Below are 24,067 nucleotides of genomic sequence, written 5' to 3' on the forward strand. Positions count from 1 at the left end.
GGCATGTGGTGCTGGGGATCGAACCGCGGTCCCTGTGCTTTGCCAAGCTTGTTTCAAGTAGGTGCTTTAGACCACTGAGCCATCTCTCCAGCCCTCGTTTTTTAAATTGAAAAAAATTTTTTTTTTTGTTTGTGACAATCTTGCTGGGCATAGTCCAGGCTGGCCTTGAACTTGTGGCAAACCTCTTCCCTCAGCCTCCTGAGTGCTGTGATTACAGGGGTGCACACCATGCTCAGCTTCAGTGGATCATTGTGGGGGGGGAATGCCTCCACACCTGCCCACCACTGTACTTGAGCCCTTGAGCTGGCCTGTGTGCTTGCTTCCTGTGTGACTTGTACATTGGGGGTGTGGCCAGGGGTCCGGTGTCATCTCAGCTTCCGGAAGCCTCCTCCCTCCAGCAGGTCAGGGTGACTCATATGTATGGTGAATGTCCCTCAAGGCCTTAGCCCCAGGCAGCCCTCTGAGCTGTACCAAAGCAGAAAGCCCTGTTGGGCGAGGTCCTTCCACTCTCTGGACCTTGATTTCTGTGAGGTGCCCTCCCCCAGCTGAGACTCTGCTTGCCGAGTCCCCTCCAAGTAAGCCACAGGTGCATAGACCTGTGCTAGGGTGGCCCAGAGTGGCAGCTCTGGCCAGTCTGTAGGTGGGGAGAGGGAAGGGTGTTGCCAGGGCAACCAGATATTATCAAGTATGAGAGCCGTGGTCCTGGCTGGGGAATTTGCAGCTGTAGCCTTGACTGCTAGCTGTAGTCTCCTGGACAGGCTGATGTTCCCCAGCCTCAACTTACCAGGAACTCAGCTTTTTTTTTTTTTTAATTAATTAATTAATTAATTTATTTGTGTGTATGGCCAGCTCAGGTCACCAGGGGACAGGGCTGGCTGGCATGTGGTGCTGGGGGATTGAACCGCGGTCCCTGTGCTTTACTAAGCTTGTTCTAAGTAGGTGTGTTAGACCACTGAGCCATCTCACCAGCCCAGGAGCTCAGCTTTTTGTGTCCTTGCTAAGAAGAAGAGGATTGCTGGCCTGTGAAGACTCCTGATTTTATAGGCAGCTAGAGCTGGGGAAGAAATCTCGTTCCCCAAGGCTTACAGGGCCCATATCAGTTACTAGGAAAATACCTTCATGTACCCGCCTTAAGGGCCGCCCCAAGATCTGTGAGGGCAGAGGCGGTGTTTTGCCTTCCACTGAACCTGGCACTGTGCCTGGCAAGGGTTAATCACCCTGCGAGTGTCGGTCTGCTGCTCTTTTCTGTTAGTGTGGCATTGATAAGAAGGCTGGATGGGACTAGCCTCAGAGGGGGAGGATTGGGCAGCAAGAAACTACAGTTTGTAGGGTGGTGGAGTCTCCCACTCCTCCTTCAGCGGGGAGGTCGGGTTTACAGTTGGCACAATGACAGAGTGTGGCTTCTGGATTCGGGTTCTGAGTGAAAATGCTGCTCATTTATATAGTGGAGGCTAGAGCAGCAGCTTCATAACGTGAAGTTTATGCTAGTTTCCTCCTCTGTAAAATGGAGATAAAAGTGCCTACTTTGGATTCATGTTTAGACGTTAGCTATGCATACTATTCAGCTCCATGAACTTTGGTTTTTTGTTTGTTTGTTTGTTTTTAATAAACTCTTACGCCCTCCAGAGAGAGAGGGTTCAGCCAAGTGGTCTCAAAAATGGCCCATTCGGGCTGGGAATATAGCTCAGCAGCACAAGCACCTGCCTGGCAAGCAAAGGGTCCTGAGTTCAATTTCTGGCACCAAAAAAAAAAAAAAGGCCCATTCACTGCACATGATAGTGCATACCTGTAATCCCAGCCCTAGGGAAGGCTGAGGCTGGAGGACTGCCATGAGTTCAAGGCCAGCCTGGGCTATGCAGCAAGACTCTGTTTCAAAAAAATAAAAGATAAACCCAAAAGAACCTGTGAGGTGTGCAGCGGGTATGGAAGGACCTTTAGAGGAGTCTTAGAACTCAGGAGCTGCTGTGAGTTCTACATCTGAGGTAAACAAGCAGGGAGGGGTGTCTGTAAGTGATTTTGGGGTATAGCATGGTATAGCTCCTTTCTTCATAGTCTCAGCTCCTCTGGATTTTCCAGAAGGATTATGGTAAAAGTGCAACTACTGAAACCTTCCTTGATCAACCTCCGGGAGTTCCCTGAATATAATAACCTAGACTCTGCCAAGACCTAGGGGCCCCGCCCGGTCTGGTTCTACCCTCTTCTGAACTCACCTCTTGCTGTTCTGTCCTCTGCTCAACGTATTCACCCACCACTCTGCCTAAAGGTATTTTTATTTTATTGTGTTTTTTGTCTTTTTTGAAACAGTGTCTTGCTATGTAGTTCAGGCTGGCCTGGAGCTCACGTAACCAAGGCTAGTCTTGAACTCATTACGATCCTCACGTCTCAGCCTCCTGAGTGCTGGGGTTACAAGGTGCACCACCATGCCCAGTTGCCTGAAGGTTTTTATCGTGCTGTTGCCCGTCTCGCAGTTGCTGCTCCCTGTACCTTTCTTGGCTCTTCATCATTTGGGTCTCAGTTCCAGTATCCTCTTTTGCACTACTGGGGATTGAACCCAAGGACTCTTTGCACTGAGCTACATCCTAAGCCTTTTATTTATTTATTTTTATTAGTTTTTAAAAATGTATTTGTACCAGTACAGACTGATAGTGATCCTCCTGTTTTCAGCCTCCTCAGAGCTGGGATTACAGGTGTGCACCACCACTTAGGGTCTCTGTGGCCAGCTAAGTGTGCCTGCACCCGCGGGCGGGGCCAGCGTTGCATGTGGTGCAGGGCATTGAACCTTGGTCCCTGTGCTTGCCTAAGCAGGTGCTTAGTCTACTGAGCTATCTCCCCGAGAACCTTTTATTTTTTTTTATTTGTTTTTTGGTAGAACCGGGGATTGAACTCAGACCCTTGCGCTTGCCAGGGAAGTGCTTATTCTACTGAGCCAACTCCCTGGTGCGCACCCCCCTTTATTTTATTTATTTTTTGCGGAACCGGGGATTGAACTCAGGCCCTTGTGCTTGCCAGGGAAGCACTTATTCCACTGAGCCCTCTCCCTGGCCCCATCCCCCTTTTATTATTTTTTATTTATTTTTTTTCAAATTTATTTATTTATTTATTTATTTGTGTGTGTGTGTGTGTGGCCAGCTCAGGCCACCAGAGGGCGCGGCTGGCTGGCTGGCATGTGGTGCTGGGGGATTGAACTGTGGTCCCTTTGCTTTGCTAAGCTTGTTCAAATAGGTGCTTTAGACCACTGAGCCATCTCACCAGGCCCCCCCCCTTTTATTTTTAAATAGCCTTCTAAGTCCCTGAATTGCTCAGGCTGGGCTAGAACTTCAATCTTCCTGCCTCTGCCCCTCAGACTAACTGGGTTATAGAAATGAACCACCATGCCTGGCCTCGGTGCCACCACTTCTCCATCTTTACTACCAAATATGAGCCTGCCTCTTTCATATATTCATTATTTATTGATGCATAGCATGTGCCAGACACTGATTTGGATTCTAGGTGTATACCTGTGAACCGATAAAAGTTCTCCTCCTTTAGCTGTAGTCTCTTGTACTAGCTTAAAACTTAACCTGACCAAAAGAATGGATATGGCAGTCTCAAAAGAGATCATGACTTGTGTGTGATGGAGCTGGAGCAGGATTTGAGCCCGGGCCTGATGGACCTCCCAGCACCCCATAAGGTCCAGACCTTTACTGACTTTGCTGTTTGTTGGACACTTCTGTTATCCCTGCCTGGGGATCTGGCACATCAGTAAGTCACCATGGGGCCAGCAGGAAGAATCCTGGGCCGGGGAACAGTAAGTCTGTGTTGAAGTTGTGCCTGTGCTGTGTGACCTTGGAAAATGCTCTAGGTTTCTCTTAGTCCTCTGATGTCATGTTGCCAAAATAGGAAGAAAGTCCTTGGGACATGTGGGTCTGAGCACTTCTCAGGGCTGTGACCACAGCTTGATTCTGCTCCAGGCAATCTCTTGGCTTTCCAGTATGCACCCTGTCCCTGCCCCTTGAGGGGCTTTTCATAGCCGGGCCATCTCCACAGGTGGCCCTGGGCTCCTGCCTGGCTGCTCTGTGAGCCAAGGCCTTCCCCAGGGAATTACCCTACCAGCTGGGAGGGCTGGTAGGGGTGGGCACCGTGCCAAGTCTGGCCTGACCACCTGTCCATCTACCATCTGGTAGCCGGGACCCTTCCCTTAGCTCTGGTTCCTGAGTATTTGGGCAAGGACTCTGAGGCAGTTATTAGTCCACCTCAAGAATTAAGTGTCATAAGCCGCCCCCCCCCACCCCAGCGTTTATCCTTTGTAGAACACCCGAGTCTCAGGCCTCAGTTTCCCTCTTCTGCCCCTAGACCCCACGTGTGGGTGGAGTTGGCGGGTGGGCGGGATCAGTGGCGAAGGTGGGAGGAGAGCCTGGAGCAGCCTTCCTCCCCTGCGGCCAGGTTCCTGCGCTGAGAGGTGGCTGCACAGAGGTGCGGGCGGGTAGAGCTGCGCTGGGTAAAGGCGGTGTCCTGTGGACGCTCGAGAGAAAGGGTGTGAGGGAGGTCCCCGGCGGAGGCGGCAGTCATGGTGGTGTTCCTGGGCCGCCACCTCCCAGCGCTTTTGGAGCTGTTTAAGAAGGGTGAGTGGGTGTGGCTGGGGGAGGGGAGGGATCCCCGATAGCTTCCGCTGCTGGACCTTTGTGTGGAAGGGGGATCACAGCAGCTGGGAGGAGGAATGGCGTGGGGGAGGGGGTGAGAAACAAGGCCGGCCTCTGCTGCCCGCGGCCTGCCTTTGTCCAGCCGCTTTGTTGCTGCCTTTGTCTGGCTGCTGCTGGCGAGGATGGACCCAGGTGTCTCTGACCTTGAAGCCTGCGGCCCTCGGGCCAGATCGCCTCCCTGCAGGGGTACCCACACTTTACAGGGTACAGCCCAGTAGCCCAATTTCGGGACAGAGGAGCGCTCCCTCCCAGTCATCCCAGCAGATGACAAGGGATGAGATGTGGTGAGCGGCGTGGAAAAGTAGTACTGCGGAAAGTTGAGGATCTCTGTCCGAACTGTGTAGAGGGGCGTGGGTGGAGAGGCTTTGGGAGGGGCTCAGGCCTTCATTCAGACAGCGAGGGGCTGCAGCTTAATGGGCTTTTGGACACTCGGGGCCCCTTTGGGAACTCAGAGTTTAATCCTGGCTCTGCCTCCTCTCTGCTGGGTGACCTTAGGCAAGGCCTTTCCCCCTTTGAGCCCTCCTCCCCCCTGCTGGTGACAGCAGGACTTGCTAGCTTTGATCTGGTGGAGTTCTGGTGGCTTTCCTGGGACAGGAGTCTGGCTGTGTAAGAGTGGGCTGAGGAAGGAGGAATGACAGGTATCCATCAGAACTGGAGACCTTGTCCTGGGGTGTGGCCCTTTACGGGACTTATTTTGTTCCTGCCCCTGTGCAAGGGGCTGTCAAGGTCACATGACTCCTAGCGCTTTTGCTTATGTTGTGGGTTTCATTTGGGGGAGGGGGCTGCAAAGTGCTGACACAGCCCCTCTCCCCAGGATTAGATGACCAGCCTCTGCAGGCGGAGCTTGTAATGAGATCCTCTGTAATGGATCCCTGGCTCCTCTGCACCAGGGGCCAGGGCCTCAGGGAGAGGGCATACCTGGGACAGTAATCCCAAAGAGGCTAAGTTCCCTGGCTGGGGGTGGAGGAGCTTGGGTCCCTCCTCTCCTTCCCATCTCCCACAAAAGGGCAGCCATACATATGGGTGAGTAGGGAGCCCCAGAGGTTATGCCCTTAGTGTGTTCTTCCCGCAGGGTTTTCTGTCAGCTGCCACTCCTTCCCGGCTTCCTCTGGTTATCTTCTCCCTGGGTCTGTGCCAAGGCCCTGTATGAAAAGGGTGGCTTGTTTTCTCTGAAAGTGGAGCTTGGGGTCTACACATAAGAAATGTATTTGCTATGGCCTGTGTGTGCACTAGGGGTGTCTTGCATGAGATCCTGAGTGACATGTGGATACACAGTGGTGTGTATACTTAAACATTTTGTGTGTATATACAGAATGGGATCTGTGGGTGTTGTGTGGGTGTTGTGTGGATATGTGGAGGCTGCGTGTGGGTACATATGTGGGTTTATACTCATGTACTGATTTGTGTATGTTTGAAGCCTTTGGTTGCTGTGTACGTAGACAATGGGTCTGTGTGCCTTGTGTACAGTGCCGTGGGGAATGCTCTGTGTGGTGTGAGTACTCAGATGTGTGCAGCCTTAGGTATAGTTTGGGTATGTATTTGGGGCTGTGTGTATCGTGCACCCAGCAGCTCTGGGTTGCAAGCTGGGCTGGGGGAAGTGGACATTGCATGTGTGTGCAGGTGCCTTTGTCGTGGTGCCTACGCATCTTAAGGGCCCACAGGTCTTTAGGCCTCACTCTTTTCTTGCTCTTCCATTTCACTAGGCTCTGCCAAAGCTGAAAGTGACAAACGCCAGAGTGTAGGATCCAGCCAGGGACCAGGGTTTGTTGTGGGTGAGCACCAGGACAATGTCTTCTTCCCCAGTGGGCGACCACCTCACTTGGAAGAGCTGCACACTCAGGCCCAGGAGGGGCTTCGCTCCCTGCAGCACCAAGGTAACCCTCCCTGCCTCTCCTCCTCTGCTGGTCTCTCTGTCCCCAAGCTGCAGAGGTTTCTCTCACACACCCTTTCTGGTGTCTTCCAGAAAAACAGAAACTGAACAAGGGTAGCTGGGACCATGGAGACACCCAGAGCATCCAGGTGAGCCCTGCCCTCTAGCTGCTGGGACTGCTCTTCCTTCCCTGCTTGACCTCTGGCCAACATAGCTTTGTATGCTGCTGGGTCTCTCTGCTTCCTATATCTTCTGGACTGAATGATCCTGGGAGCTTGTCCAGGCTTGCCTAGCTGATGTCTGCTCGGTGCTGTGTGATATTGGGGGAATCTGTGAGTCAGAAATTGTAGCAGGGACTCCTGAGGAGGCAGCCTGCTCAGGTCAGGGCCTGATCGCCTTCTTCCCCCAAACAGTCCTCCCAGACAGGGCCAGATGAAGACAGCATCTCCTTCTGCAGCCAGACTACATCCTACACAGCTGAGAGCTCCACGGCCGAGGATGCTCTGTCCATCCGCTCGGAGATGATCCAGCGCAAAGGTGTCTGCTCACCAGCTGCGATTCCTGGGCACGGGAGAGAGGGTGGCGGGCGTTGTCCTGTCCCAGCACCCACAGCTTCCCTTTTTTCTACTAATCCACTGTTATCCCAGGCTCTGTGATTCAGTGAATTTAGGAGGCACTATCCTCTGTCCTCTTAGATTTCAAAAGGCAAAGTAAAGTAGGACAGTGAAGAGTTGGGAAATCTGCATTTGAGACCTCATATACTACTGAGCTAGCTATGTGACCAGGGGTGAACCTTTAACCTCTGAGCTTCCGTTGAATGTTCTATAAAAATCAAAGGATAACAAAAGGACTTACCTTTTTTTTTTTTTTTTTTTAAATATTTATTTATTTTTATTTATTACATTTATTTATTGTGTGTGTGTGTGGCCAGCTCAGCCCACCAGGGGGCGGGTCTGGCTGGCATGTGGTGCTGGGGATCGAACCGCGGTCCCTGTGCTTTGCCAAGCTTGTTTCAAGTAGGTGCTTTAGACCACTGAGCCATCTCTCCAGCCCCAGGACTTACCTTTTTGGACTTACCTTTTTGGGATGAATGCCAAACTCTAGCACGCTGACGTGATAATAGTATATTTACTAAATCATCATAAGCATTCACTAAATAGAAATTGTCATTGTTGCCTAGTAGCCTTCCAGAAAAGTTGCCTCCAGAGCTGTTATTAACATCCTATAAAAGTAGTGCTCTGTGGAATGTGCCGAGTCCTTCTGTTCTAACTGGTTTTCTTCCCTGTGCCTCACTGGCCCTCAGGCTCCACCTTCCGACCCCATGACTCATTTCCCAAATCATCTGGAAAGTCGGGGCGCAGGCGGCGCGAGCGTCGGAGCACAGTGCTGGGACTGCCTCAGCATGTGCAGAAGGAGCTCGGTGAGTCCCGGATGAGGCAGGCAGCAACAGGGAGCTCTGGCTGGACTCTCCGCTGATAGCTTCTTTCTTCTCCACTCCAGGCCTGCGGAATGAGCGTGAGGCACCAGGTACTTCTCGACCACCTGGTCCACGAGATGCCATCCGCATCCCCACAGTGGATGGCCGCCCAGCTGGCCTGGCCTTAGGGACAGGGGTCCGGGTGTCCCTACAGGCCCTGGAAGCAGAAGCAGAGGCTGGTGCAGATACAGAGGCCATGCTGCAACGCCACATCGACCGTGTCTACCGGGATGACACACTCGTTGGCCGGTCCACTGGGATCCGGCCCCCGCCATTGACCCGGCCCATGTCCCTAGCTGTGCCAGGAATGACAGGAGGGGCTGGGCCTCCAGAGCCCCTAAGCCCAGCCATGTCCATTTCACCCCAGGGTACCTACTTGTCAAAGCTGATCCCACATGCTGTGCTGCCACCCACAGTGGATGTGGTAGCCCTGGGCCGCTCTAGTCTGCGCACACTGAGCCGCTGCAGCCTGGTCTCAGCCAGCCCAGCCTCCATCCGTTCGCTGGGCCGCTTCTCCTCAGCCTCCAGCCCCCAGCCCCGCAGTCGCCATCCTTCCTCCTCTAGTGACACCTGGAGCCACTCTCAGTCCTCTGATACCATTGTGTCTGACGGTTCTACCCTCTCTTCTAAGGGCGGCTCTGAGGGCCAGCCAGAGGGCTCTGTGACTAACGCCAGTGTGGCTCCCCTGCCTCAAGGTGGCAGTGGGAGGGGCTCCCCTAGTGGGGGTAGCACTGCGGAAGCCTCGGACACGGCCAGCATTCGGAGCAGTGGGCAGTTATCTGGCCGGAGCGTGTCCCTACGAAAGATGAAGCGCCCTCCACCACCGCCCCGCCGGACCTACTCTCTCCATCAGCGGGGCTCAGCAGCACCTGATGGGCCCTTAGGGCTGCCTCCCAAGCCTGAGCGGAAGCAGCAGCCACAGCTGCCCCGGCCACCCACTACAGGTGGGTCAGAAAGGGTGGGGGCAGCACCCTGTCCACCCAACTCAGCAGGTGGCTGGGTGCCTGGCTTGTCTCCTAGTGGTTCCCGGTGCCCACCACACTCCCCAGAACGGACACTTTCACCCTCCAGTGGATACTCGAGCCAAAGTGGTACCCCGACTCTCCCTCCCAAGGGGCTAGCAGGTACCCCTGCCTCCCCAGGCAAGGCCCAGCCCCCTAAACCAGAGCGTGTCACATCCCTTCGATCTCCTGGAACCTCTGTGTCCTCTTCTCTTACATCTCTGTGTTCTTCCTCCTCTGATCCTACCCCCTTAGACCGTTCTGGTCCACATATGTCAACCTCCATAGCTGATAGGTTTGTCATACCTCCTCACCCCAAGGTGCCTGCCCCCTTCTCCCCACCTCCCTCTAGGCCCAAAACCCCTAACCAGGCTGCCTCTGCTCTGGCTGCCCCACCTGTGGATCCTGGGCCCAGCTCTACCACTAATGCCAGTCCTCAGTCCCCTCCTCCCCAGACATCCCTGACCCCTTCCCAGGAGTCTCCTAGTGTCTCCAAAGACCACTCACCCCCACCATCCCCACCTCCATCTTATCACCCACCTCCACCCCCTAGTAAGAAGCTGGAGGTGGTTGAGGAGACCCCACCAGCCCCAGAGACTGCTGAGGAACCCCTCTTAGACCCCAACTGGCCCCCTCCCCCACCTCCTGCATCTGAGGAGCAGGACCTATCCATGGCAGACTTCCCTCCACCAGAGGAGGCTTTTTTCTCTGTGGCTGGTATTGAGTCTGCAGGCCCTTCAGATCTCCCAGAGCCTGTGAGCTCTTCAGCTGCTTCACCTTCAGCTGCTGTCTCTGCCCAGAGCCAGCCCCAGGGTCCCCCAGAGCCTCCTCCTGCTCCACCAGTTCCACCTCCAAGTAGTTCTGTCCCTGAGCTTCTAGCCAAACCCCCTCAGAAGGAGAAGGAGCCAGTGGGCAGCAGCAAGAGCAGTGGGACTCCTAGGGAGGACACAGGTACACCTCTGGTCACCCCCTCACTGCTGCAGATGGTGCGGCTGCGCTCTGTGGGCTCTCCCACAGGGGCTCCCACTCCAGCCTCTGGGCCACCAGCCCCCCAGAAGCCGCTCCGAAGGGCCCTGTCAGGGCGGGCCAGTCCTGTGTCTGCCCCCTCTTCAAGGCTCCAAGCTGCCGTCCAACTTAAGGCCTCCCAGCTGAATGGGGCACCGGAGGCACAGCTGCGGTCTCCCCAGTCCCCTGCCTGCACGGCCAGCTTCATCTTTTCCAAGGGCACTAAGAAGCTGCACCTCGAGCGGCCTGTGTCCCCTGAGGCCCAGGCTGACCTCCAGCGGAATCTGGTGGCAGAACTTCGGAGCATCTCAGAGCAGCGTCCACTTCAAGCACTGAAGAAACCACCTAAGGCTCCCCCACCTGTGGCCCGAAAGCCTTCTGTGGGTGTTCCTCCACCTGCTTCCCCCGGTTTGTCTCCATCTGAGTCCCTTACTGCTCTTCCCACCAACGGGCTCCCTCATGCTGAGGACAGGACTGAGGGGGAGCTGGCCAAGAACGGAGGTGTGAAGCTGGCAGGCCCAGAGGAGAAGATGAGTCCCCCAGGCTCAGGTACCATGGGCAGTGGGGGGCATGGGTCCCAGCCCAGATGGTGGGAATAAGCATCCAGGGTCCCACCACTGGGCATTGCTTTTGGATCTTCTGATGCCTGGGACAGGCATACTGTCCTTGATGAGGTAGTGAAGGAATGTAAGTCACAGCTTAGGCATCAGACCTACTCTGCCTACTCCATCCTTACTGTTCATCTGTGCTAGGAAGCACGGCCAGAGGCACCTGTGTTACAGTGTCTGAAGCATCCAGCCCAGTGCTGCTGGCGAGGTGTCTGTAAAGGATAGGAAAAGAGCGGGTGAGGATGAAGGGTGGGTGAGGGTGTGTCTTGAGTTCTTTTTTTTTTGCAGAACCAGGGATTGAACTCAGGCCCTTGCGCTTGCCAGGGAAGTGCTTATTCTACTCAGCCATCTCCTAGGCCCCTGTCTTGAGTTCTTAATGTCAGAAGCAAGCCAGGAGGCCTGTTGCTAAGGGTCCCTGTCTTCCCTACAGAGCCACAGAAAGAATTGGTCTGACCACCACACTTGTTGGTACTGCTGACCCATCCCAGGAATACAATCTCTCAGGGACCTGAGGAGCTCCAAGGACCAGAGGACACGGCAGACACAACCTAAGGGAGGACGCCTGCAGCCTTAACCTCACGGCCTTTGATATTTATGCAAGCCTGGTGTTGCCCGGTCCTCCAAACTACCCACATCTCATGCCTTTTCTCAAAGGGTTCACCTCTAGCAGTTGCTGCTTCAGCGTTGCCTTAGCTTCATTTTGAAGGAGGTAGCTGGTGGGAGGTGACTGCGCCCCCTGCTGGCGACAAGGCCACAGAGGCGTGTGAACGCTTTTTTTTTTTTTAAATGTCCAAATCATGCACATGCTGTAGTCCAGAATCAAAGCACTTTCCCAAGTGGCTACGTGTCCATTTTTCAGGGCCTGTGAAGCCACATTTCAAGGGCCTGTTTACATGGCAGCAGCATCCATCTCTGGTAACCAGTCCATATCTGGGGCCAGTCTGTCTCTTGTCCCCCAATCTAGTTTGCTCCTTAGTTCTTGGAGGTGAACAAATCACTTATTCCCACAGGCTTCCCCAGGCTGAGGGCAGAGTGGGACTGGAATTCCAAAGCACAAAAGGTGCAGTGGGAGCTAGCCTTCCTGTGCCTCAACTTACTACCAACCTCCTGCCTTCCAGTTCTGCCAGGTGCTCCATGCAGGGGACAAGGGGGAGACTGCTAGGACCCAGATGGGTAGAGGAAGAGCCACAGATGAGGTCTGAGGTCCTCTGTGTCCCCTGAATGTGAAGACAGTAGCAAGTCATCTCAGCCAGTCCCTGGCGCGCCAGGCACCTGCCTGTTTGATCAGGTCAGGGTGGCTCGGCCCAGTTTCAGAGGCAGAAGCCCATGGGCTTGTTGTCTCTTTCAGCCTGGCAGCGAGTACTGAGGTAGGAGAATTGGCAAGGGGAGAAGTGTTTGGGCAGCAGGCCCAGATCTGGCCCTTGGACCTCTTTTCTCAGTGATGTCCTTTCTGCAGCTACCTTTCAGCGTTGAGTGGTTCTGCTGGGGAAACAGGCTGAATGGCAAGGATGGGAAAAGCTAAAGGTGCATTTTATTCAACCTCCCTAGTCAGTGAGGGGCCACACAGTGTTCCTACAGAGGAGGCCCATGGCTGTCCCCTAGGTGTCAGCCTGTGCTACTGATCTCTCCTCTGGGAACTTAACAACCTGTTTTTAGCCTGTACCACCTGTTTAGTAAGCTGGCTTCCTCAGTGGCCCTTGTGACTCTATAGGGGTGGTCATAGTGCCTCCCTTTACAGCAGCCTGGCTGCCACCCAGAGCCATCCTTTCTTGATCCTTACCAGTGACATGGACTTGAGCCAGGCAAGTAACCTTGCATTTAGCTTCTGTCACCAGGAGGGTGGCACTCTGGCTCATCACCTGCTCCCCAAGAGCTGGTAACATGGGGGGTTTGTAGGCTGCTCCTGAGACTTAGTTCATTAGCACCATCTTCCCTATAGCTATAAACCAAGTCTTTCCCTAGCCCTGTGGGTAATGGGGAGCGGCTGGTGGGTGTTGTGTTGCACCTGCCCTGTGAGTCGAGGAAGGACAATCTGTAAGCACTGTTCTGCCTGGAGCTCCTCATCTGCCTGCCCTAGGACCCAGGACCCACCCAAGCCCCGTGAACCTGGCAATATACTCGATGCCGAAGGCAGGAGGGAGCCAACTTGTGTCCTTCCTTGCCCTCACCCAATGTTGCTGGAGCCCTTCTCATTTAGGACTTTCTGAGCTTATTTCCCCACTGGGTGGGCCAGAGTACAACAGAGAAGGAATCTAGCAGAGGCAACCTTTATCTCTGGGGTAAATGTTAACTTGACTGAGTGCAAATGGAGAGACCAAAAGCCTCTGATTTTTTATTTGCATAAAAATGTTAGAAGACAGAAGTATATATATATTTCTTTAAATTTTTGAGTCTTTGATATGTCTATATAAATCCATCTCTGTCCTAAAGCTTGAGACACATGAAAAGCCTGTGTTTCATTTAAAGGTATTAATTAAATGATTGAAACTTGGCTGTGACTGCTGCTTTTTCCACCCCCACCTCCCACTCCACCGCTGGCGAATGTCAGATGGGTCGTGTGTCCTCAGTGGGTAACACTGGTAATTTTTATTTTTTATTATTTATTTTTTGGTGGAACCGGGGATTGAACTCAGACCCTTGCGCTTGCCAGGGAAGCACTTATTCCACAGAGCCATCTCCCTGGCCCCATTTTTTTTTTAATGTATGTAGTACAGGGTCTCACTATGTAGACTGGACTCGTATGATCCTCCTGTTTTCAGCCTCCCAAGTGCTGGGATTACAGGTGTGTGCCACCAATGCCCAGTCTCAGTTGCCATCTCAGTGTACCCTAAGGGTGCACACCAGCCCCTGCGTCTGCCTAAGCAGGTACTTTAGTCCACTGAGCTATGTGGCTGGCCTTTAATAACAAGATTTGAGCAAAGTACATCTCACACAGTAGCCTGAAAACCCAGCCATCATACCACAAAAGATGCTTAATAGGAGGGGCAAGGCATGGTGATGCATGCCTGGGAGCCTGAGGCAGGCGGATCACCATAGCCTAGGCTATGTAGTCAGTTTAAGACTAGTTGGAACTACTGTTGTCAAAACAACAACAAAGGGCTGGGGAGATAGCTCAGTAGCATACGTGACTGCCTGGCAAGCACAAGTTTGGTTCCAGTACCAAAAAAAAAAGAAAGATACCCTGCTTGCAGCAAGCACTGGGGCCAAGACATTGCGCCTCTTTGCATAGTACCACCGGAGGGAAAGTCAAAGAATCTAAGTCCCCAGCCTGCACCGTCACAGGCCAGGACACAAAAGCAGCTCCAGGCTGTAGGAATGGCCCAGAAGCTGCTGTATACTTTGCTCCAAGAGTTCAGTTCACAGACAGACCCCATCCAGACACCCTTGGTGAAACACTTTATTTGAATCTGACAGTAATGGTTAGTGATTTAAGATGCCTTATGAAGAAGTGCCCACCCTCTCTGGAGAAAGAAACAGGCTGTTCTGTCTTACCCTGACGCTAACAAAACGGCCGGTTTCAGATCCCTGGGGCAGGCCCTTCCTCCTGACACCACTGAGCCACAGGGCAGACAGGCATGGAGAAAGCTGCCAACCACTAGTAAACAACTGGTTCTCTTTTTCCCTCCTCTTTCCTTTTCAAATCCCACAATTTCCTGTTGGGGAGAGGCCATAATTAGCCCAATCCAAGCACTAGATCCCAGCTAGAGGCACAGCTGCTGGGATAACTCCAAGAACACTTGGGAACCAATGTTTTTCCAATTACAAGGATTGTGGCATAAACTTTTTCTATGAGTTATATTGAAACCAGAATTTTCCAGTCAGTTGCCAAGGGAAGAAGGTAGCGCTAGGTTCCTGCTGCTGCCCAGCCTTCCTTGCGAGCTGTGGTCAGTCTCACCACCTGGACAGGAGGAGCCTGCACTCCGGGAGGTGACTGCTCCTTCGGGAGTGGAGCACTGCCAAAGTCCCAGACCTGCTGCGTCACTGTCCTGAGAGATAGCGATGGGTGATGGATGCAGCACACCGAGGAGGCCACAATGACTTGGGAGAGTGGAAAGGGAGGAGGACGCCCGGTGGGCTAGCTAATGTTCCCCCCTTTCAGCGATTTACAGGAGATGCACCCCAGCTTGGTCATGAAGTTGGTTTGCTTCCACTGTGCAATGCACTCCTCAGAAATCTTGAAGTCAGCCTGGACAAGATAGACCACACACACACACACACAACATTAAGAGAATTAGAGGTGGTAGTTGGAACCACAAGGAAAGTCTTACACTTTTATACTACTTGTAGTATAACCTGATTCAATTTTTCTAAGAGTAGTTTCCTTGTAATTAATCTCTAACATCTCAATCAAAACAAAACAAAGTACAAGCTTAAGTACAAGTTTCCATGTTGACAACTCGGGTAAATTCATTGTAGAATTTAACTTACAAATATAATCATGGCCTGTAATCTCAGCAATTGTGAGTTTGAGGCCAGACTGCGCTACCTACTTAGATCAAGGTCAGCCTGAACTGCAGAGAAACCTGTGTAAAAACAAAACAAAACAACAAACAAAAAGTAGAAAGTCCTCTATATTAGGTAAATGCTCTACCGCTGAGCTATGCTTCCCTAAGCCCATCATAACATTCTAATAGTGAAAAATGGAGAATGACCTCAATGCCTAAGGTTTTGGTTAAATTGTTCTATGATAGACTATTATATAATGTGACTTCCTCAGTATTTAAGATGGGGAAGTGTTCAGGCATAAATGAAAATTTACATTTAGTATGAAACAAGCTGTAAATGTATTATATGCAGAACAAAAAACCCAGAAAGAAATAATCATATCTGTGGTAAGACAATGGCTTTCCTTCTCTGAGACAGGGTCTCGCTATGCAGTTTGGGCTGGTCTTGAGCTCACTTAGTAGGCCAGGCTGGTCTGGAACTTGCAATGATCCTCTTGCCTCAGTCTTTCGAGTGCTGGGATCACAGTATGCACCACCACACACTGCTACTGGCCTTTTTTTCTATGTACCCTCACCTCCATATTTTAGACATTTTCTACAGTGAAAATATTTTATAACCAGAAAAAAATAAGTGATTCACAAAATCAGCCTAGAAAGCCAGAAAGCAATGGGCACTGTCACCTGCCATACACACGAGGCTGGAAATGGAGGTAACCTGGATAACCCTTTGAGCCTCCAGAAAACCCTTTGAGCAAACAAGGTATTCTTTTTTTTTTTTTTTTTTGGTAGAACTAGGGATTGAACTCAGGCCCTTGCACTTGCCAGGCAAGCACTTATTCTACTGAGCTATCTCCCCGGCCCCTAAGCAAACAAGGTATTAATTAGAAAGCCACTCATGAATGTTAGTTCTATAAGGACAAGCAAGTTTTGATGGTCCGTTCGTTGACATAACTCAAGAATTTAGAAGAGTGCCTGACAGATATAAATTCAGTATTTGTTCAATGAATGAATGAATGAATGAATGAATGAATGAATGAATGAATGAATGAATTCAGAGCCAGGGATACAGCTCAGCAGCACAAGATCCTGAGTTCAATTCCTGGTACAAAAAAAATTCAGGGTTCATGGGGCAGGGTATAGGTAAGTCAATGTCCAGGGGGCCAGGAGAAAAAAGTTCTAAGCTTAAGGCAGCGAAGAGGCACCCTAGCAGGTTTTTGGTCCTAGCTTTTTCACTTCATTTTTCTTTCTTTCTTTCTTTCTTTCTTTCTTTCTTTCTTTCTTTCTTTCTTTCTTTCTTTCTTTTTTTTTTTTTTTTGGAACTGGGGATTGAACTCAGGACCTTGCACTTGCCAGGGAAGCGCTTATTCCACTGAGCCATCTCCCTGGCCCTTTCATTTTTCTTTTGTGGAGATTGAAACCAGAACCAAGTCACACCAGCACTCTACCTTCAGCTACACCCCAGCCCTGGCCCCATGACCTCTGGTGACTCTGTATGGCAGGTATCCTGCCTGGTAAAATGGAGATAATCTCCACCAGCTCCTGTCACATACTGAAAAACAAACATGCACGTGCCTGACATTCCTCACAATGTGCCTCAATAATCTGTCAGTGCTCAGTACATGAGAGCTTCTTCCAAGTCCCCAACCCTCTCAGATTCAGGAAAGTTTAGAAAAAAGAGGAGCTCAGATACATGAAGTCCCAACTAAGAAAGAGGCGGCTTCAGGGTGAGTGAATAACAAGGTAGAGTAGGGACAGACCAGGCAGCCCAGACAAGAGGGGAAACAACTGTACCATTTACCTGTAACTTCTCGAAGACTTTCTTCTTGGGCTTGAGCTCCTCATCTGGCTGGCCTTTCTCAAAACCCTTCACAAACACTCGCTCACCAGGAGCAGAGCCTGTAGGAGGGTCTAGAGGTTCAACCTGGCGGCTTGGACCTTCTCTGGGAAGACACACAGATGGGTAGGGTGAGGCTGAGCAAGGCTTGCAAGGTGTGGGCCTTTACAGGGGGCCCTCATGGAATTTAGGACATCCTCAATGCAGTAGCCAGGAGGTCACTGCCTCTGGACACTACCACGGTCAGATTAACCGTGGCTATGTGGGGAAAGAGACCAACTGTGGGTCTCTAGAGGAGGAAGTATGAAATACCACAGAACTTTATAGCCAGTCAGAACTGGGTTTGAACTATGGCTCCACTCCTTACTAGGAGTAAGACTTGGGTATGTTCATACCTCAATTTTTTTTTTATTAAAATTAACTTTCAGTAAAGTGCTTCATTCAGAGTACTCAGTACAGTGACTCCTTCATGCACCATCTTTTACCATCAATGAGGTAAAGGTGAGCTTTCTCTGGGCTTCCACCTGGGATGTGGAAGGGCATTGTATGAGCTAACTGCCCCTCTCCTTGGCTTCCCTGGGTCTGGAGCCCCGCTCCAAGCCCTCACTCACACAGAAGCACACAGAAGCATGCCTTGGGACTCGACTCCTCTCATCTTCTGGGGTTTTAGGTTGCAGAGCACCACCACCAGTCTGTCCTGCAGCATCTCTTTGGCCACAAACTGCACCAGGCCGCTCACCACTGTCCGTGGTGCAGCTTCCCCCACATCGATCTTCTCCACATACAAGCTGTCTGCATCTGGATGCTGCCAGCAAGAGATATCAGGGGGAAGAGTTTCCCGGTGGAGTAGACTGAGGGCTGGTTTAACTCAGCCTCCAGAAAGGGAACCTTCTAGGGCAGTGATGGTGACCCTTTTAGAGCTTTCAAGGATAGCTAACAGTGGGCTGTGGCACATGTGCCACAGGCCCACCACCACTGCTGTAGAGGTAACTTTATTTCCAAGGTCCAAAGACAGAATAGATCTTGAAGGTACATTCTACTCCTAGCCAAGGCTGCATCTGAGGAAACAAACTAATTGTGGAAGACTCTCTAACAGAGATTAAATGGCTACCATTATCTGTACACACGCTGTACCCGCTGGTCCCAGGGGACTGGGAGTGGGGAGAACAAGGGTTGGCCTCACCATTGAGATAGGAGCACCAGCAGCCATTTCAAGGGCATTTGCCCAAAGCAAATCAATGCTGTGGGAAAAAAGCACAAGACAATGGTCCCCAGCCACTAGCTCCATGAACTATCTCTGGGAAAAATGAAGGTCCTCTACCCACCACTGTCTGAAGGGCAAAGCAGCTGATCCAAGATAAGCCTCACAGGTGGTCCTGGCAAGCTGGACCAGGGAAGTCTGTCAGGCCAAACTTTTTTTTTCTTTTTGGTAGAACCAGGGATTGAACTCAGACACTTAGGCTTGCCACGCAAGTGCTTACTCTACTGAGCCATCTCGCCAGCCCCGTCAGGCCAAACTTAATGGATAGCTGGGGAGATAGCTCAAGGGCATAAGCGCCTGCCTGGGCAAGCCTAACGTCCTGAGTTCAATCCCCAGTACCCCCCAAAAACCAAACTTAATGGATAAACAAGTTTCCTCAGACTAACATCGGCCCCTGCCCACCCCCACACTCGGGTCCTGCCTATGTTGGGTTGCATATTGTCCAGAGGCAGTGATCGCTACCGGAAGCCTGATGGCTGGAATTAAGATGCCTGGGTTCTGACTTCATATGACTGCAGGATGTTACTTCCTCTATAGACCAGGTTTCTTCCAGATGGAAACAGACAAAGCTGACCTGTCTGTCTCTAGGATGTGGTGAAAAACGAATACCTTGTCTATACTGATGATTTTCCCCACACGGATATCCAGCCGGGATGGAATGATCTCCTCTGGTTCTGAATTCTTGGCTGGGCCTTTGGCAGTGGGTTCTGGGAATGAGAAGAACCCCATAGGCTCAGCTCCCCTCCTCCTCATGGCAGGTCAGCTGCTGACCCCACCAAGAGGAGAATAGAGATTAGGTAGGATTTAGTAGTAAACCCCCAAAACCTACCCACTGAATTGTACTTTTTAAAATAAAAAACAGGGTCAGCAACCTTTCAGAAATGACATGTCAGATCTTTTCTTTTTCGACACAGGGTCTTTCTATGCAGTTTAGACTTGTCTGGAATTTCTGCCTCCGCACTCCCCCCCCCCCATGTGCTGGGATTACAGGTGTGTCACCACACGTGGCAAGATTTTCATCTATTTTCTTCCTTAGTTATTAGGCTGGAGGGGAGGGTCACAAAAAGCTATCAATGTTACTATCTTGGCATCACTGCTAAGTGGATGGCTAAGAGGCAGGGGAGGAGTGATGGAAGGAACCACGGAGAATTCAAAGATAAGCTCCTCTGAGAAGCCCTGCAGGCTCTTCCTGAGCAGCTGTGTAACAGACCATCACTTATATACCAACTGGTCTAAGCCTACCTCTTTTACTGTAGAAGCAGATTTAGTAACAGACTAGAAACAGTCAAACTACATGTCTCACATCAGCTTCCCTGAGAGTGGTAGCGTAACAGGGTGTCATTACTTCAGCCTTTTTTTTTTTTTTTTTTTTTACAGTATTGGAGATCTAACTTGGGACCTTGTGCTTGCCAAGCTGGTGCTTATGCTTGTGAAGCTATCTCTCTGGCCCTTCACTACTTCATAGAATGAGTCAAACCAAATCAAAAGGAGTCCCATTCCATTCTACATGTCAATAGGATAAGACATCCCTGAACTTCCGACCAGCTGGGTTCTTGGCGCTTTGGTTTTTTTTTTTAATATTTATTTATTTATTTATTTATTGCGTGTGTGGGTGTGTGTGTGGCCAGCTCAGCCCACCAGGGGGGCGGGGCTGGCTGGCATGTGGTGCTGGGGATTGAACCGCGGTTCCTGTGTTTTTGCTTAGCTTAGCTTGTACTAAGTAGGTGCTTTAGACCATTGAGCCATCTCACCAGCCCCGCTTTGGTTTTTTTTTTTTTGTAGCTCCCCATTGACCTGCAGCAGCGCTGGTCTGGGTTGCCTTAGTATGTGGGAATGGAACCACTGCTCAAAGAAACTGACTGCCTCCATTAAGCAGGCACTTAAACAACTGAGCTAATGGGTGGGCCCCTGGCGCTTTGGTTTTAAGAGTAGATGTGTATCTGAGGCCAGCCGACAGGCTCGTTCCTGACGTTCTCACCCCTGGCTGGTCCTGCCCGGCTCCAGGACCCTGCCCCAGATAGCCTTACTCTGCTTTGAGGGATCTGGGTAGGCAGCACTGGCCAGCTTCTTCAGCACAGGGGCATTAAACTTCTCCCGAATGGGATCTAGAAGCTTGTTTAGGGCAACTTCAACAGAATTCTTCAGGTCTCCTGGATGTACAACCTGCAGAAATGAACAAAACCTGGTGAGATGAGTCCTGGAACAGGCATAGGACCCCAGAATGTATACATACAATGCAGATTTTTTAATTTTTAAAAAATCTTGTATTTATTTATTTGGTACAGTGTTTCACTATGCAGCTCAGACTGATAGTGATCCTGTCTCAGCCTCCCCAGTGCTGGGATTACAGGGGGGATGCCACCATGCCCAGTTTTGATGGCTGGCCCAGCTTGCCCACCCAGCGTTCCAGGGCCAGCACACTGAGGTACTAGGTATCAAACCTGGGTCCTGGTGCTTGCCAGGCAGGCACTTAGACTTCCAAGCTGTCTCTCCAACCTAAAGATACAGGCAGTTTTTGCCTTCAAAGTCTTGTTCCTCACAGTAATCTTGTGAGACAAAGCAGAGAAGAGAAATTCAGATAGCCTAACATTGTGTGAAGTCCAGGCCTTTTGGATCTCAGCACTCTAATGACTTGAGGCCTTTTAGAATGTATTAGTCTAATCCTCCTTGCCTCTCCATATATTTTAGTATATGTGCTGCTGAAGGGATATATTACTGCTTCTCCATATATATGCTTAGAATAGCAGCATAAACCTAGTGGTATTCAGAGGTAGAAAATGTTTATATAGATAACCCAAGGGCTAAAGTCTGAATGACAGGGAAGAATGCAAGGGTTTTATTTTATTTATTTATTTTTTTTGTATGCAAGGGTTTTAGAGTTAGACACATGTGGATTAGATTTCCAGCCAGCTGTCTGACTCCAAACTAGGCATGTAACCTACTGAAATTACAACTTCTTTCCCTTGGCTTTCTGAGACAGGGTCATCATATGTAGTTCAGGCTGGTCTTGAGCTCATTATGTAGTCCAGATTGGCCTCAAACTTGTGGTGATCCTCCTGCCTCAGCCTCTCCAGTGCTGGGACTACAGGTGTGTACCACCACACTTGGCTTCAAGTTTTGACTCTTTTTACTTATAACATCAGGATAACAATAGCTATATCTCGTAGTTAGAATGAAGATTAAGTCACATAAAGTGGGTAGAAATGGTGACAGTAGTACTGATACATGGCAATATGGGTTGAACAACCCCGATGAGAAAAGCTTTAAAGGTTGGGCTCCAACATTAGGAAATATCTTGCATCTCTCACTTCATGTGTGTACCAAGTTTTTGTGGCACTAGTTTTTTGGGGTGTCAAATTCAAACCCAGGTCTCAAACATGCAAAACACATCCTACTAAGGACTTACAACTTCAGCCAGCTAGCCTTTTTTTGTGTGTGTTACTGGGGATCAAACTCAGGACTTTGTGCTTGCTAGGCTGGTGCTTATGCTGCTGAGCTATATCCCCGGCCCCTGTCATTCGTTTTTCCCCTTTGCTTGAAATATTTCTTTTCTTTTTTTTTTTTTTTTTAATATTTCCTCTTGTTCCATGTAGTCTTTCATTCCCACTCTTCCAGTTCTTTGGAGAGTGATAAGATTAGCTCTGTACCATTTGCCCATCCAATCAATGAACCATACGTATCCTCATCTAAGTCATTAATAAAGCACTGGAGAACATCAGGGAATAACCCTGCCTGGAATCTCAGCTCTTGGGAGGCTATAAACAGGTGGATCACTATGAGTCCGATCTGGTAGTGAGACCCTGAACACCCTGTAGACCCTTTCCTGAAAAAAAAAAAAAAAAAAAAGGAGGAAATAACCCTGTGGCACGTAGCTACAAACCACATTAGGCCAAGAGGGAAAGGGTGGTCAGGATCGTTTTCCTCTCATACTACCTCACCAGCAAAGTCCTTCTCCAGGTCTAGGTAAGCAGTGTAGGTTTTATTTCCACCCCATTTCTCATCTCGAAGGATCACAAACTCTAAAAGAAAAAACATGGGCCAGGGAGATGGCTCAGTAGGATAAGCGCTTGACTGGCAAACACAAGGATCTCAGTTCAATCCCTGGTTCTGCCAAAAAAATAAATAAATAAATAAAAGAAAAAACAACTGTATTAACAAATCCACTATTAATAGCAATTAGCATTCCTGATGTGATCATTTATAGTTTTTACTATATATTTTGAATATTATATGACAGTTCATTTCTAATTTTTGGTCCTGCACAAGGACTGCGGCTTAGAATTGTTCCATCCTGCCCCATCCTTATTTCTGATATCCCTGACTACCCTGACAGCCCCTGAGAACCTAGCCTGATGACAAACACATCGACAGCTAAAGGGTACACAGCCTCTTCCATGCATTCATGTATAAGAACTCAGAGCAGAGATTCAGGGCAGCCAGCTCTGGAGGAAGAATCTGTGTCATATCACAAGCAAGATCACAGCAGGAGTTGTACTTTTCTAGTCCAGCCTCTGGGAAGAAAGCAGGGAGTCTTACCAGACTTGAGAGGAAAGAGGACGTGCTTGATAAAGGACAGAACCCCGTTATTCTCCACATTGCCCGGCTCACAGAAGGCCTTCTTCAATTTTTTCTTTACATCTTCCTTTCGATCAAGGAGATCAATCTTGGACTCCTAGAAATGGTAGGGGAGGGTGTGTGGGGGACCTCTTGTGGTTGGAAATGAGAACATACTCAACTAACTTATTTAATTTAAAAAAATTTTTTTACAGTTTTTCTTTTTTTTTTTTTTGGCTAGCTCAGGCTGCCTTAAGGGCAGGTCTGGTGCAGCTTGCGGAGCTGGGGATCGAACTGCAGTCTCCTGCGTGACTGAGTTTGCCCAAGCAGGTGCTGTAAACAACTGAACTAACTGGCAAGCCCCTCAACAAAGTTTTTCAATCAATCAGCCTTAACAAAAGCAGAAGCTGGGCATGATGGCATGTGCCTATGATCCTAGCATTCAGGAGGCTGAGGCAGGAGAACTGCCATTGCGTTTGAGGCCAGCCCGGGCTATCTCAGAAAACAAAGCCAAAAGGGGAATTAATCAGAGTGAGATGCCCCTCACAATTTTACCACTCAACAAGTTAAACTGAAATTTCTTGCATTCTTTCCAGGACTTTGCTATGGGGTACAGATAGTCATACTATGTTTTTTCACTTGGAACTATGTCATAAATATTTCTGATCAGCCACTTTATATATTGCCAAAGGGCTTCACTATGTAGCCCATGCTGTTCTCAAATTTATAATCTTCTTCCCTCAGCCTCTTGAGTCTGGAACTACAGGTGTGTGCTACTGTATCTGGTTTTTAAACTTTTTAAAAAAATGTATTTAGTTCCAGCTCTACAAGGTTCCACTATGCAGACAGGTCTTGTAGTGATGATCCTTATTGTTTTCAGCCTCCCAAGCACTGGGATTAGAGGCATGTGCCACCACACTCAGTCTCATTCTCCATCTCCTGACACAGCAGGCTGGGGACTGAAGCCCTGGCCCGTGTCTGCCTAAATAGGTGCTTTAGTTTGCTGAGCTATCTGGCCAACCCTGTATCTGGTTTTTTATTTATAATTTTGTACTATTTTATATTTCCAGTTATTAGTGGCAATGTAATAATTTCAAAAAAAAATATATATATATGGTTTTGTGGGGTTTTTTTGTTTGTTTGTTTTTTTGTGGTACCAGGGATTGAACTCAGGATCCTGAGATACATAATCTTTTTTTTTTTTCTTTTTGGTGGAACCGGGGATTGAACTCAGACCCTTGAGCTTGCCAGGGAAGCACTTATCCTACTGAGCCATCTCCCTGGCCCCTGAGACATACAATCTTTGCAGAACTTTTTGTTTGTTTGTTTGTTT

General features: G+C 49.9%; 2 protein-coding genes across 4 annotated transcripts in view; one reads left to right on the top strand and one right to left on the bottom strand.

Moving 5' to 3' along the window:
* Window positions 1–13,131, top strand: part of Kiaa1522 (KIAA1522 ortholog) — a 31,610-nt gene extending 18,479 nt beyond the window's left edge. For 2 of the 3 annotated variants that reach the window (XM_004640977.2, XM_012516881.2), the window contains exons 2-7: window positions 6,383–6,553; window positions 6,643–6,698; window positions 6,963–7,086; window positions 7,853–7,969; window positions 8,050–10,581; window positions 11,071–13,131. In XM_004640977.2, the coding sequence (XP_004641034.1) occupies window positions 6,383–6,553; window positions 6,643–6,698; window positions 6,963–7,086; window positions 7,853–7,969; window positions 8,050–10,581; window positions 11,071–11,093 (3,023 nt within the window). In that variant the 3' untranslated portion in view covers window positions 11,094–13,131. Of the gene's footprint in view, window positions 1–4,497; window positions 4,602–6,382; window positions 6,554–6,642; window positions 6,699–6,962; window positions 7,087–7,852; window positions 7,970–8,049; window positions 10,582–11,070 lie in introns of those variants that run through there. The other variant, XM_004640978.2, reaches the window with a different exon arrangement.
* An 891-nt stretch (window positions 13,132–14,022) lies between these two features.
* Yars (tyrosyl-tRNA synthetase) overlaps window positions 14,023–24,067 on the bottom strand; it is a 34,680-nt gene continuing 24,635 nt past the window's right edge. Inside the window, exons 7-13 of the mRNA XM_004640979.2 lie at window positions 22,717–22,852; window positions 22,114–22,199; window positions 20,208–20,343; window positions 18,790–18,887; window positions 17,531–17,724; window positions 16,884–17,025; window positions 14,023–14,826 (exon numbers count right to left, since the gene is read on the bottom strand). Coding sequence (XP_004641036.1) covers window positions 14,716–14,826; window positions 16,884–17,025; window positions 17,531–17,724; window positions 18,790–18,887; window positions 20,208–20,343; window positions 22,114–22,199; window positions 22,717–22,852 — 903 coding nt within the window. The 3' untranslated portion in view covers window positions 14,023–14,715. The remainder of the gene's footprint in view (window positions 14,827–16,883; window positions 17,026–17,530; window positions 17,725–18,789; window positions 18,888–20,207; window positions 20,344–22,113; window positions 22,200–22,716; window positions 22,853–24,067) is intronic.

This window comes from Octodon degus, unplaced genomic scaffold (genome assembly GCF_000260255.1).
Source record: "Octodon degus isolate 3935 unplaced genomic scaffold, OctDeg1.0 scaffold00130, whole genome shotgun sequence".
Lineage (NCBI taxonomy): Eukaryota > Metazoa > Chordata > Mammalia > Rodentia > Octodontidae > Octodon > Octodon degus.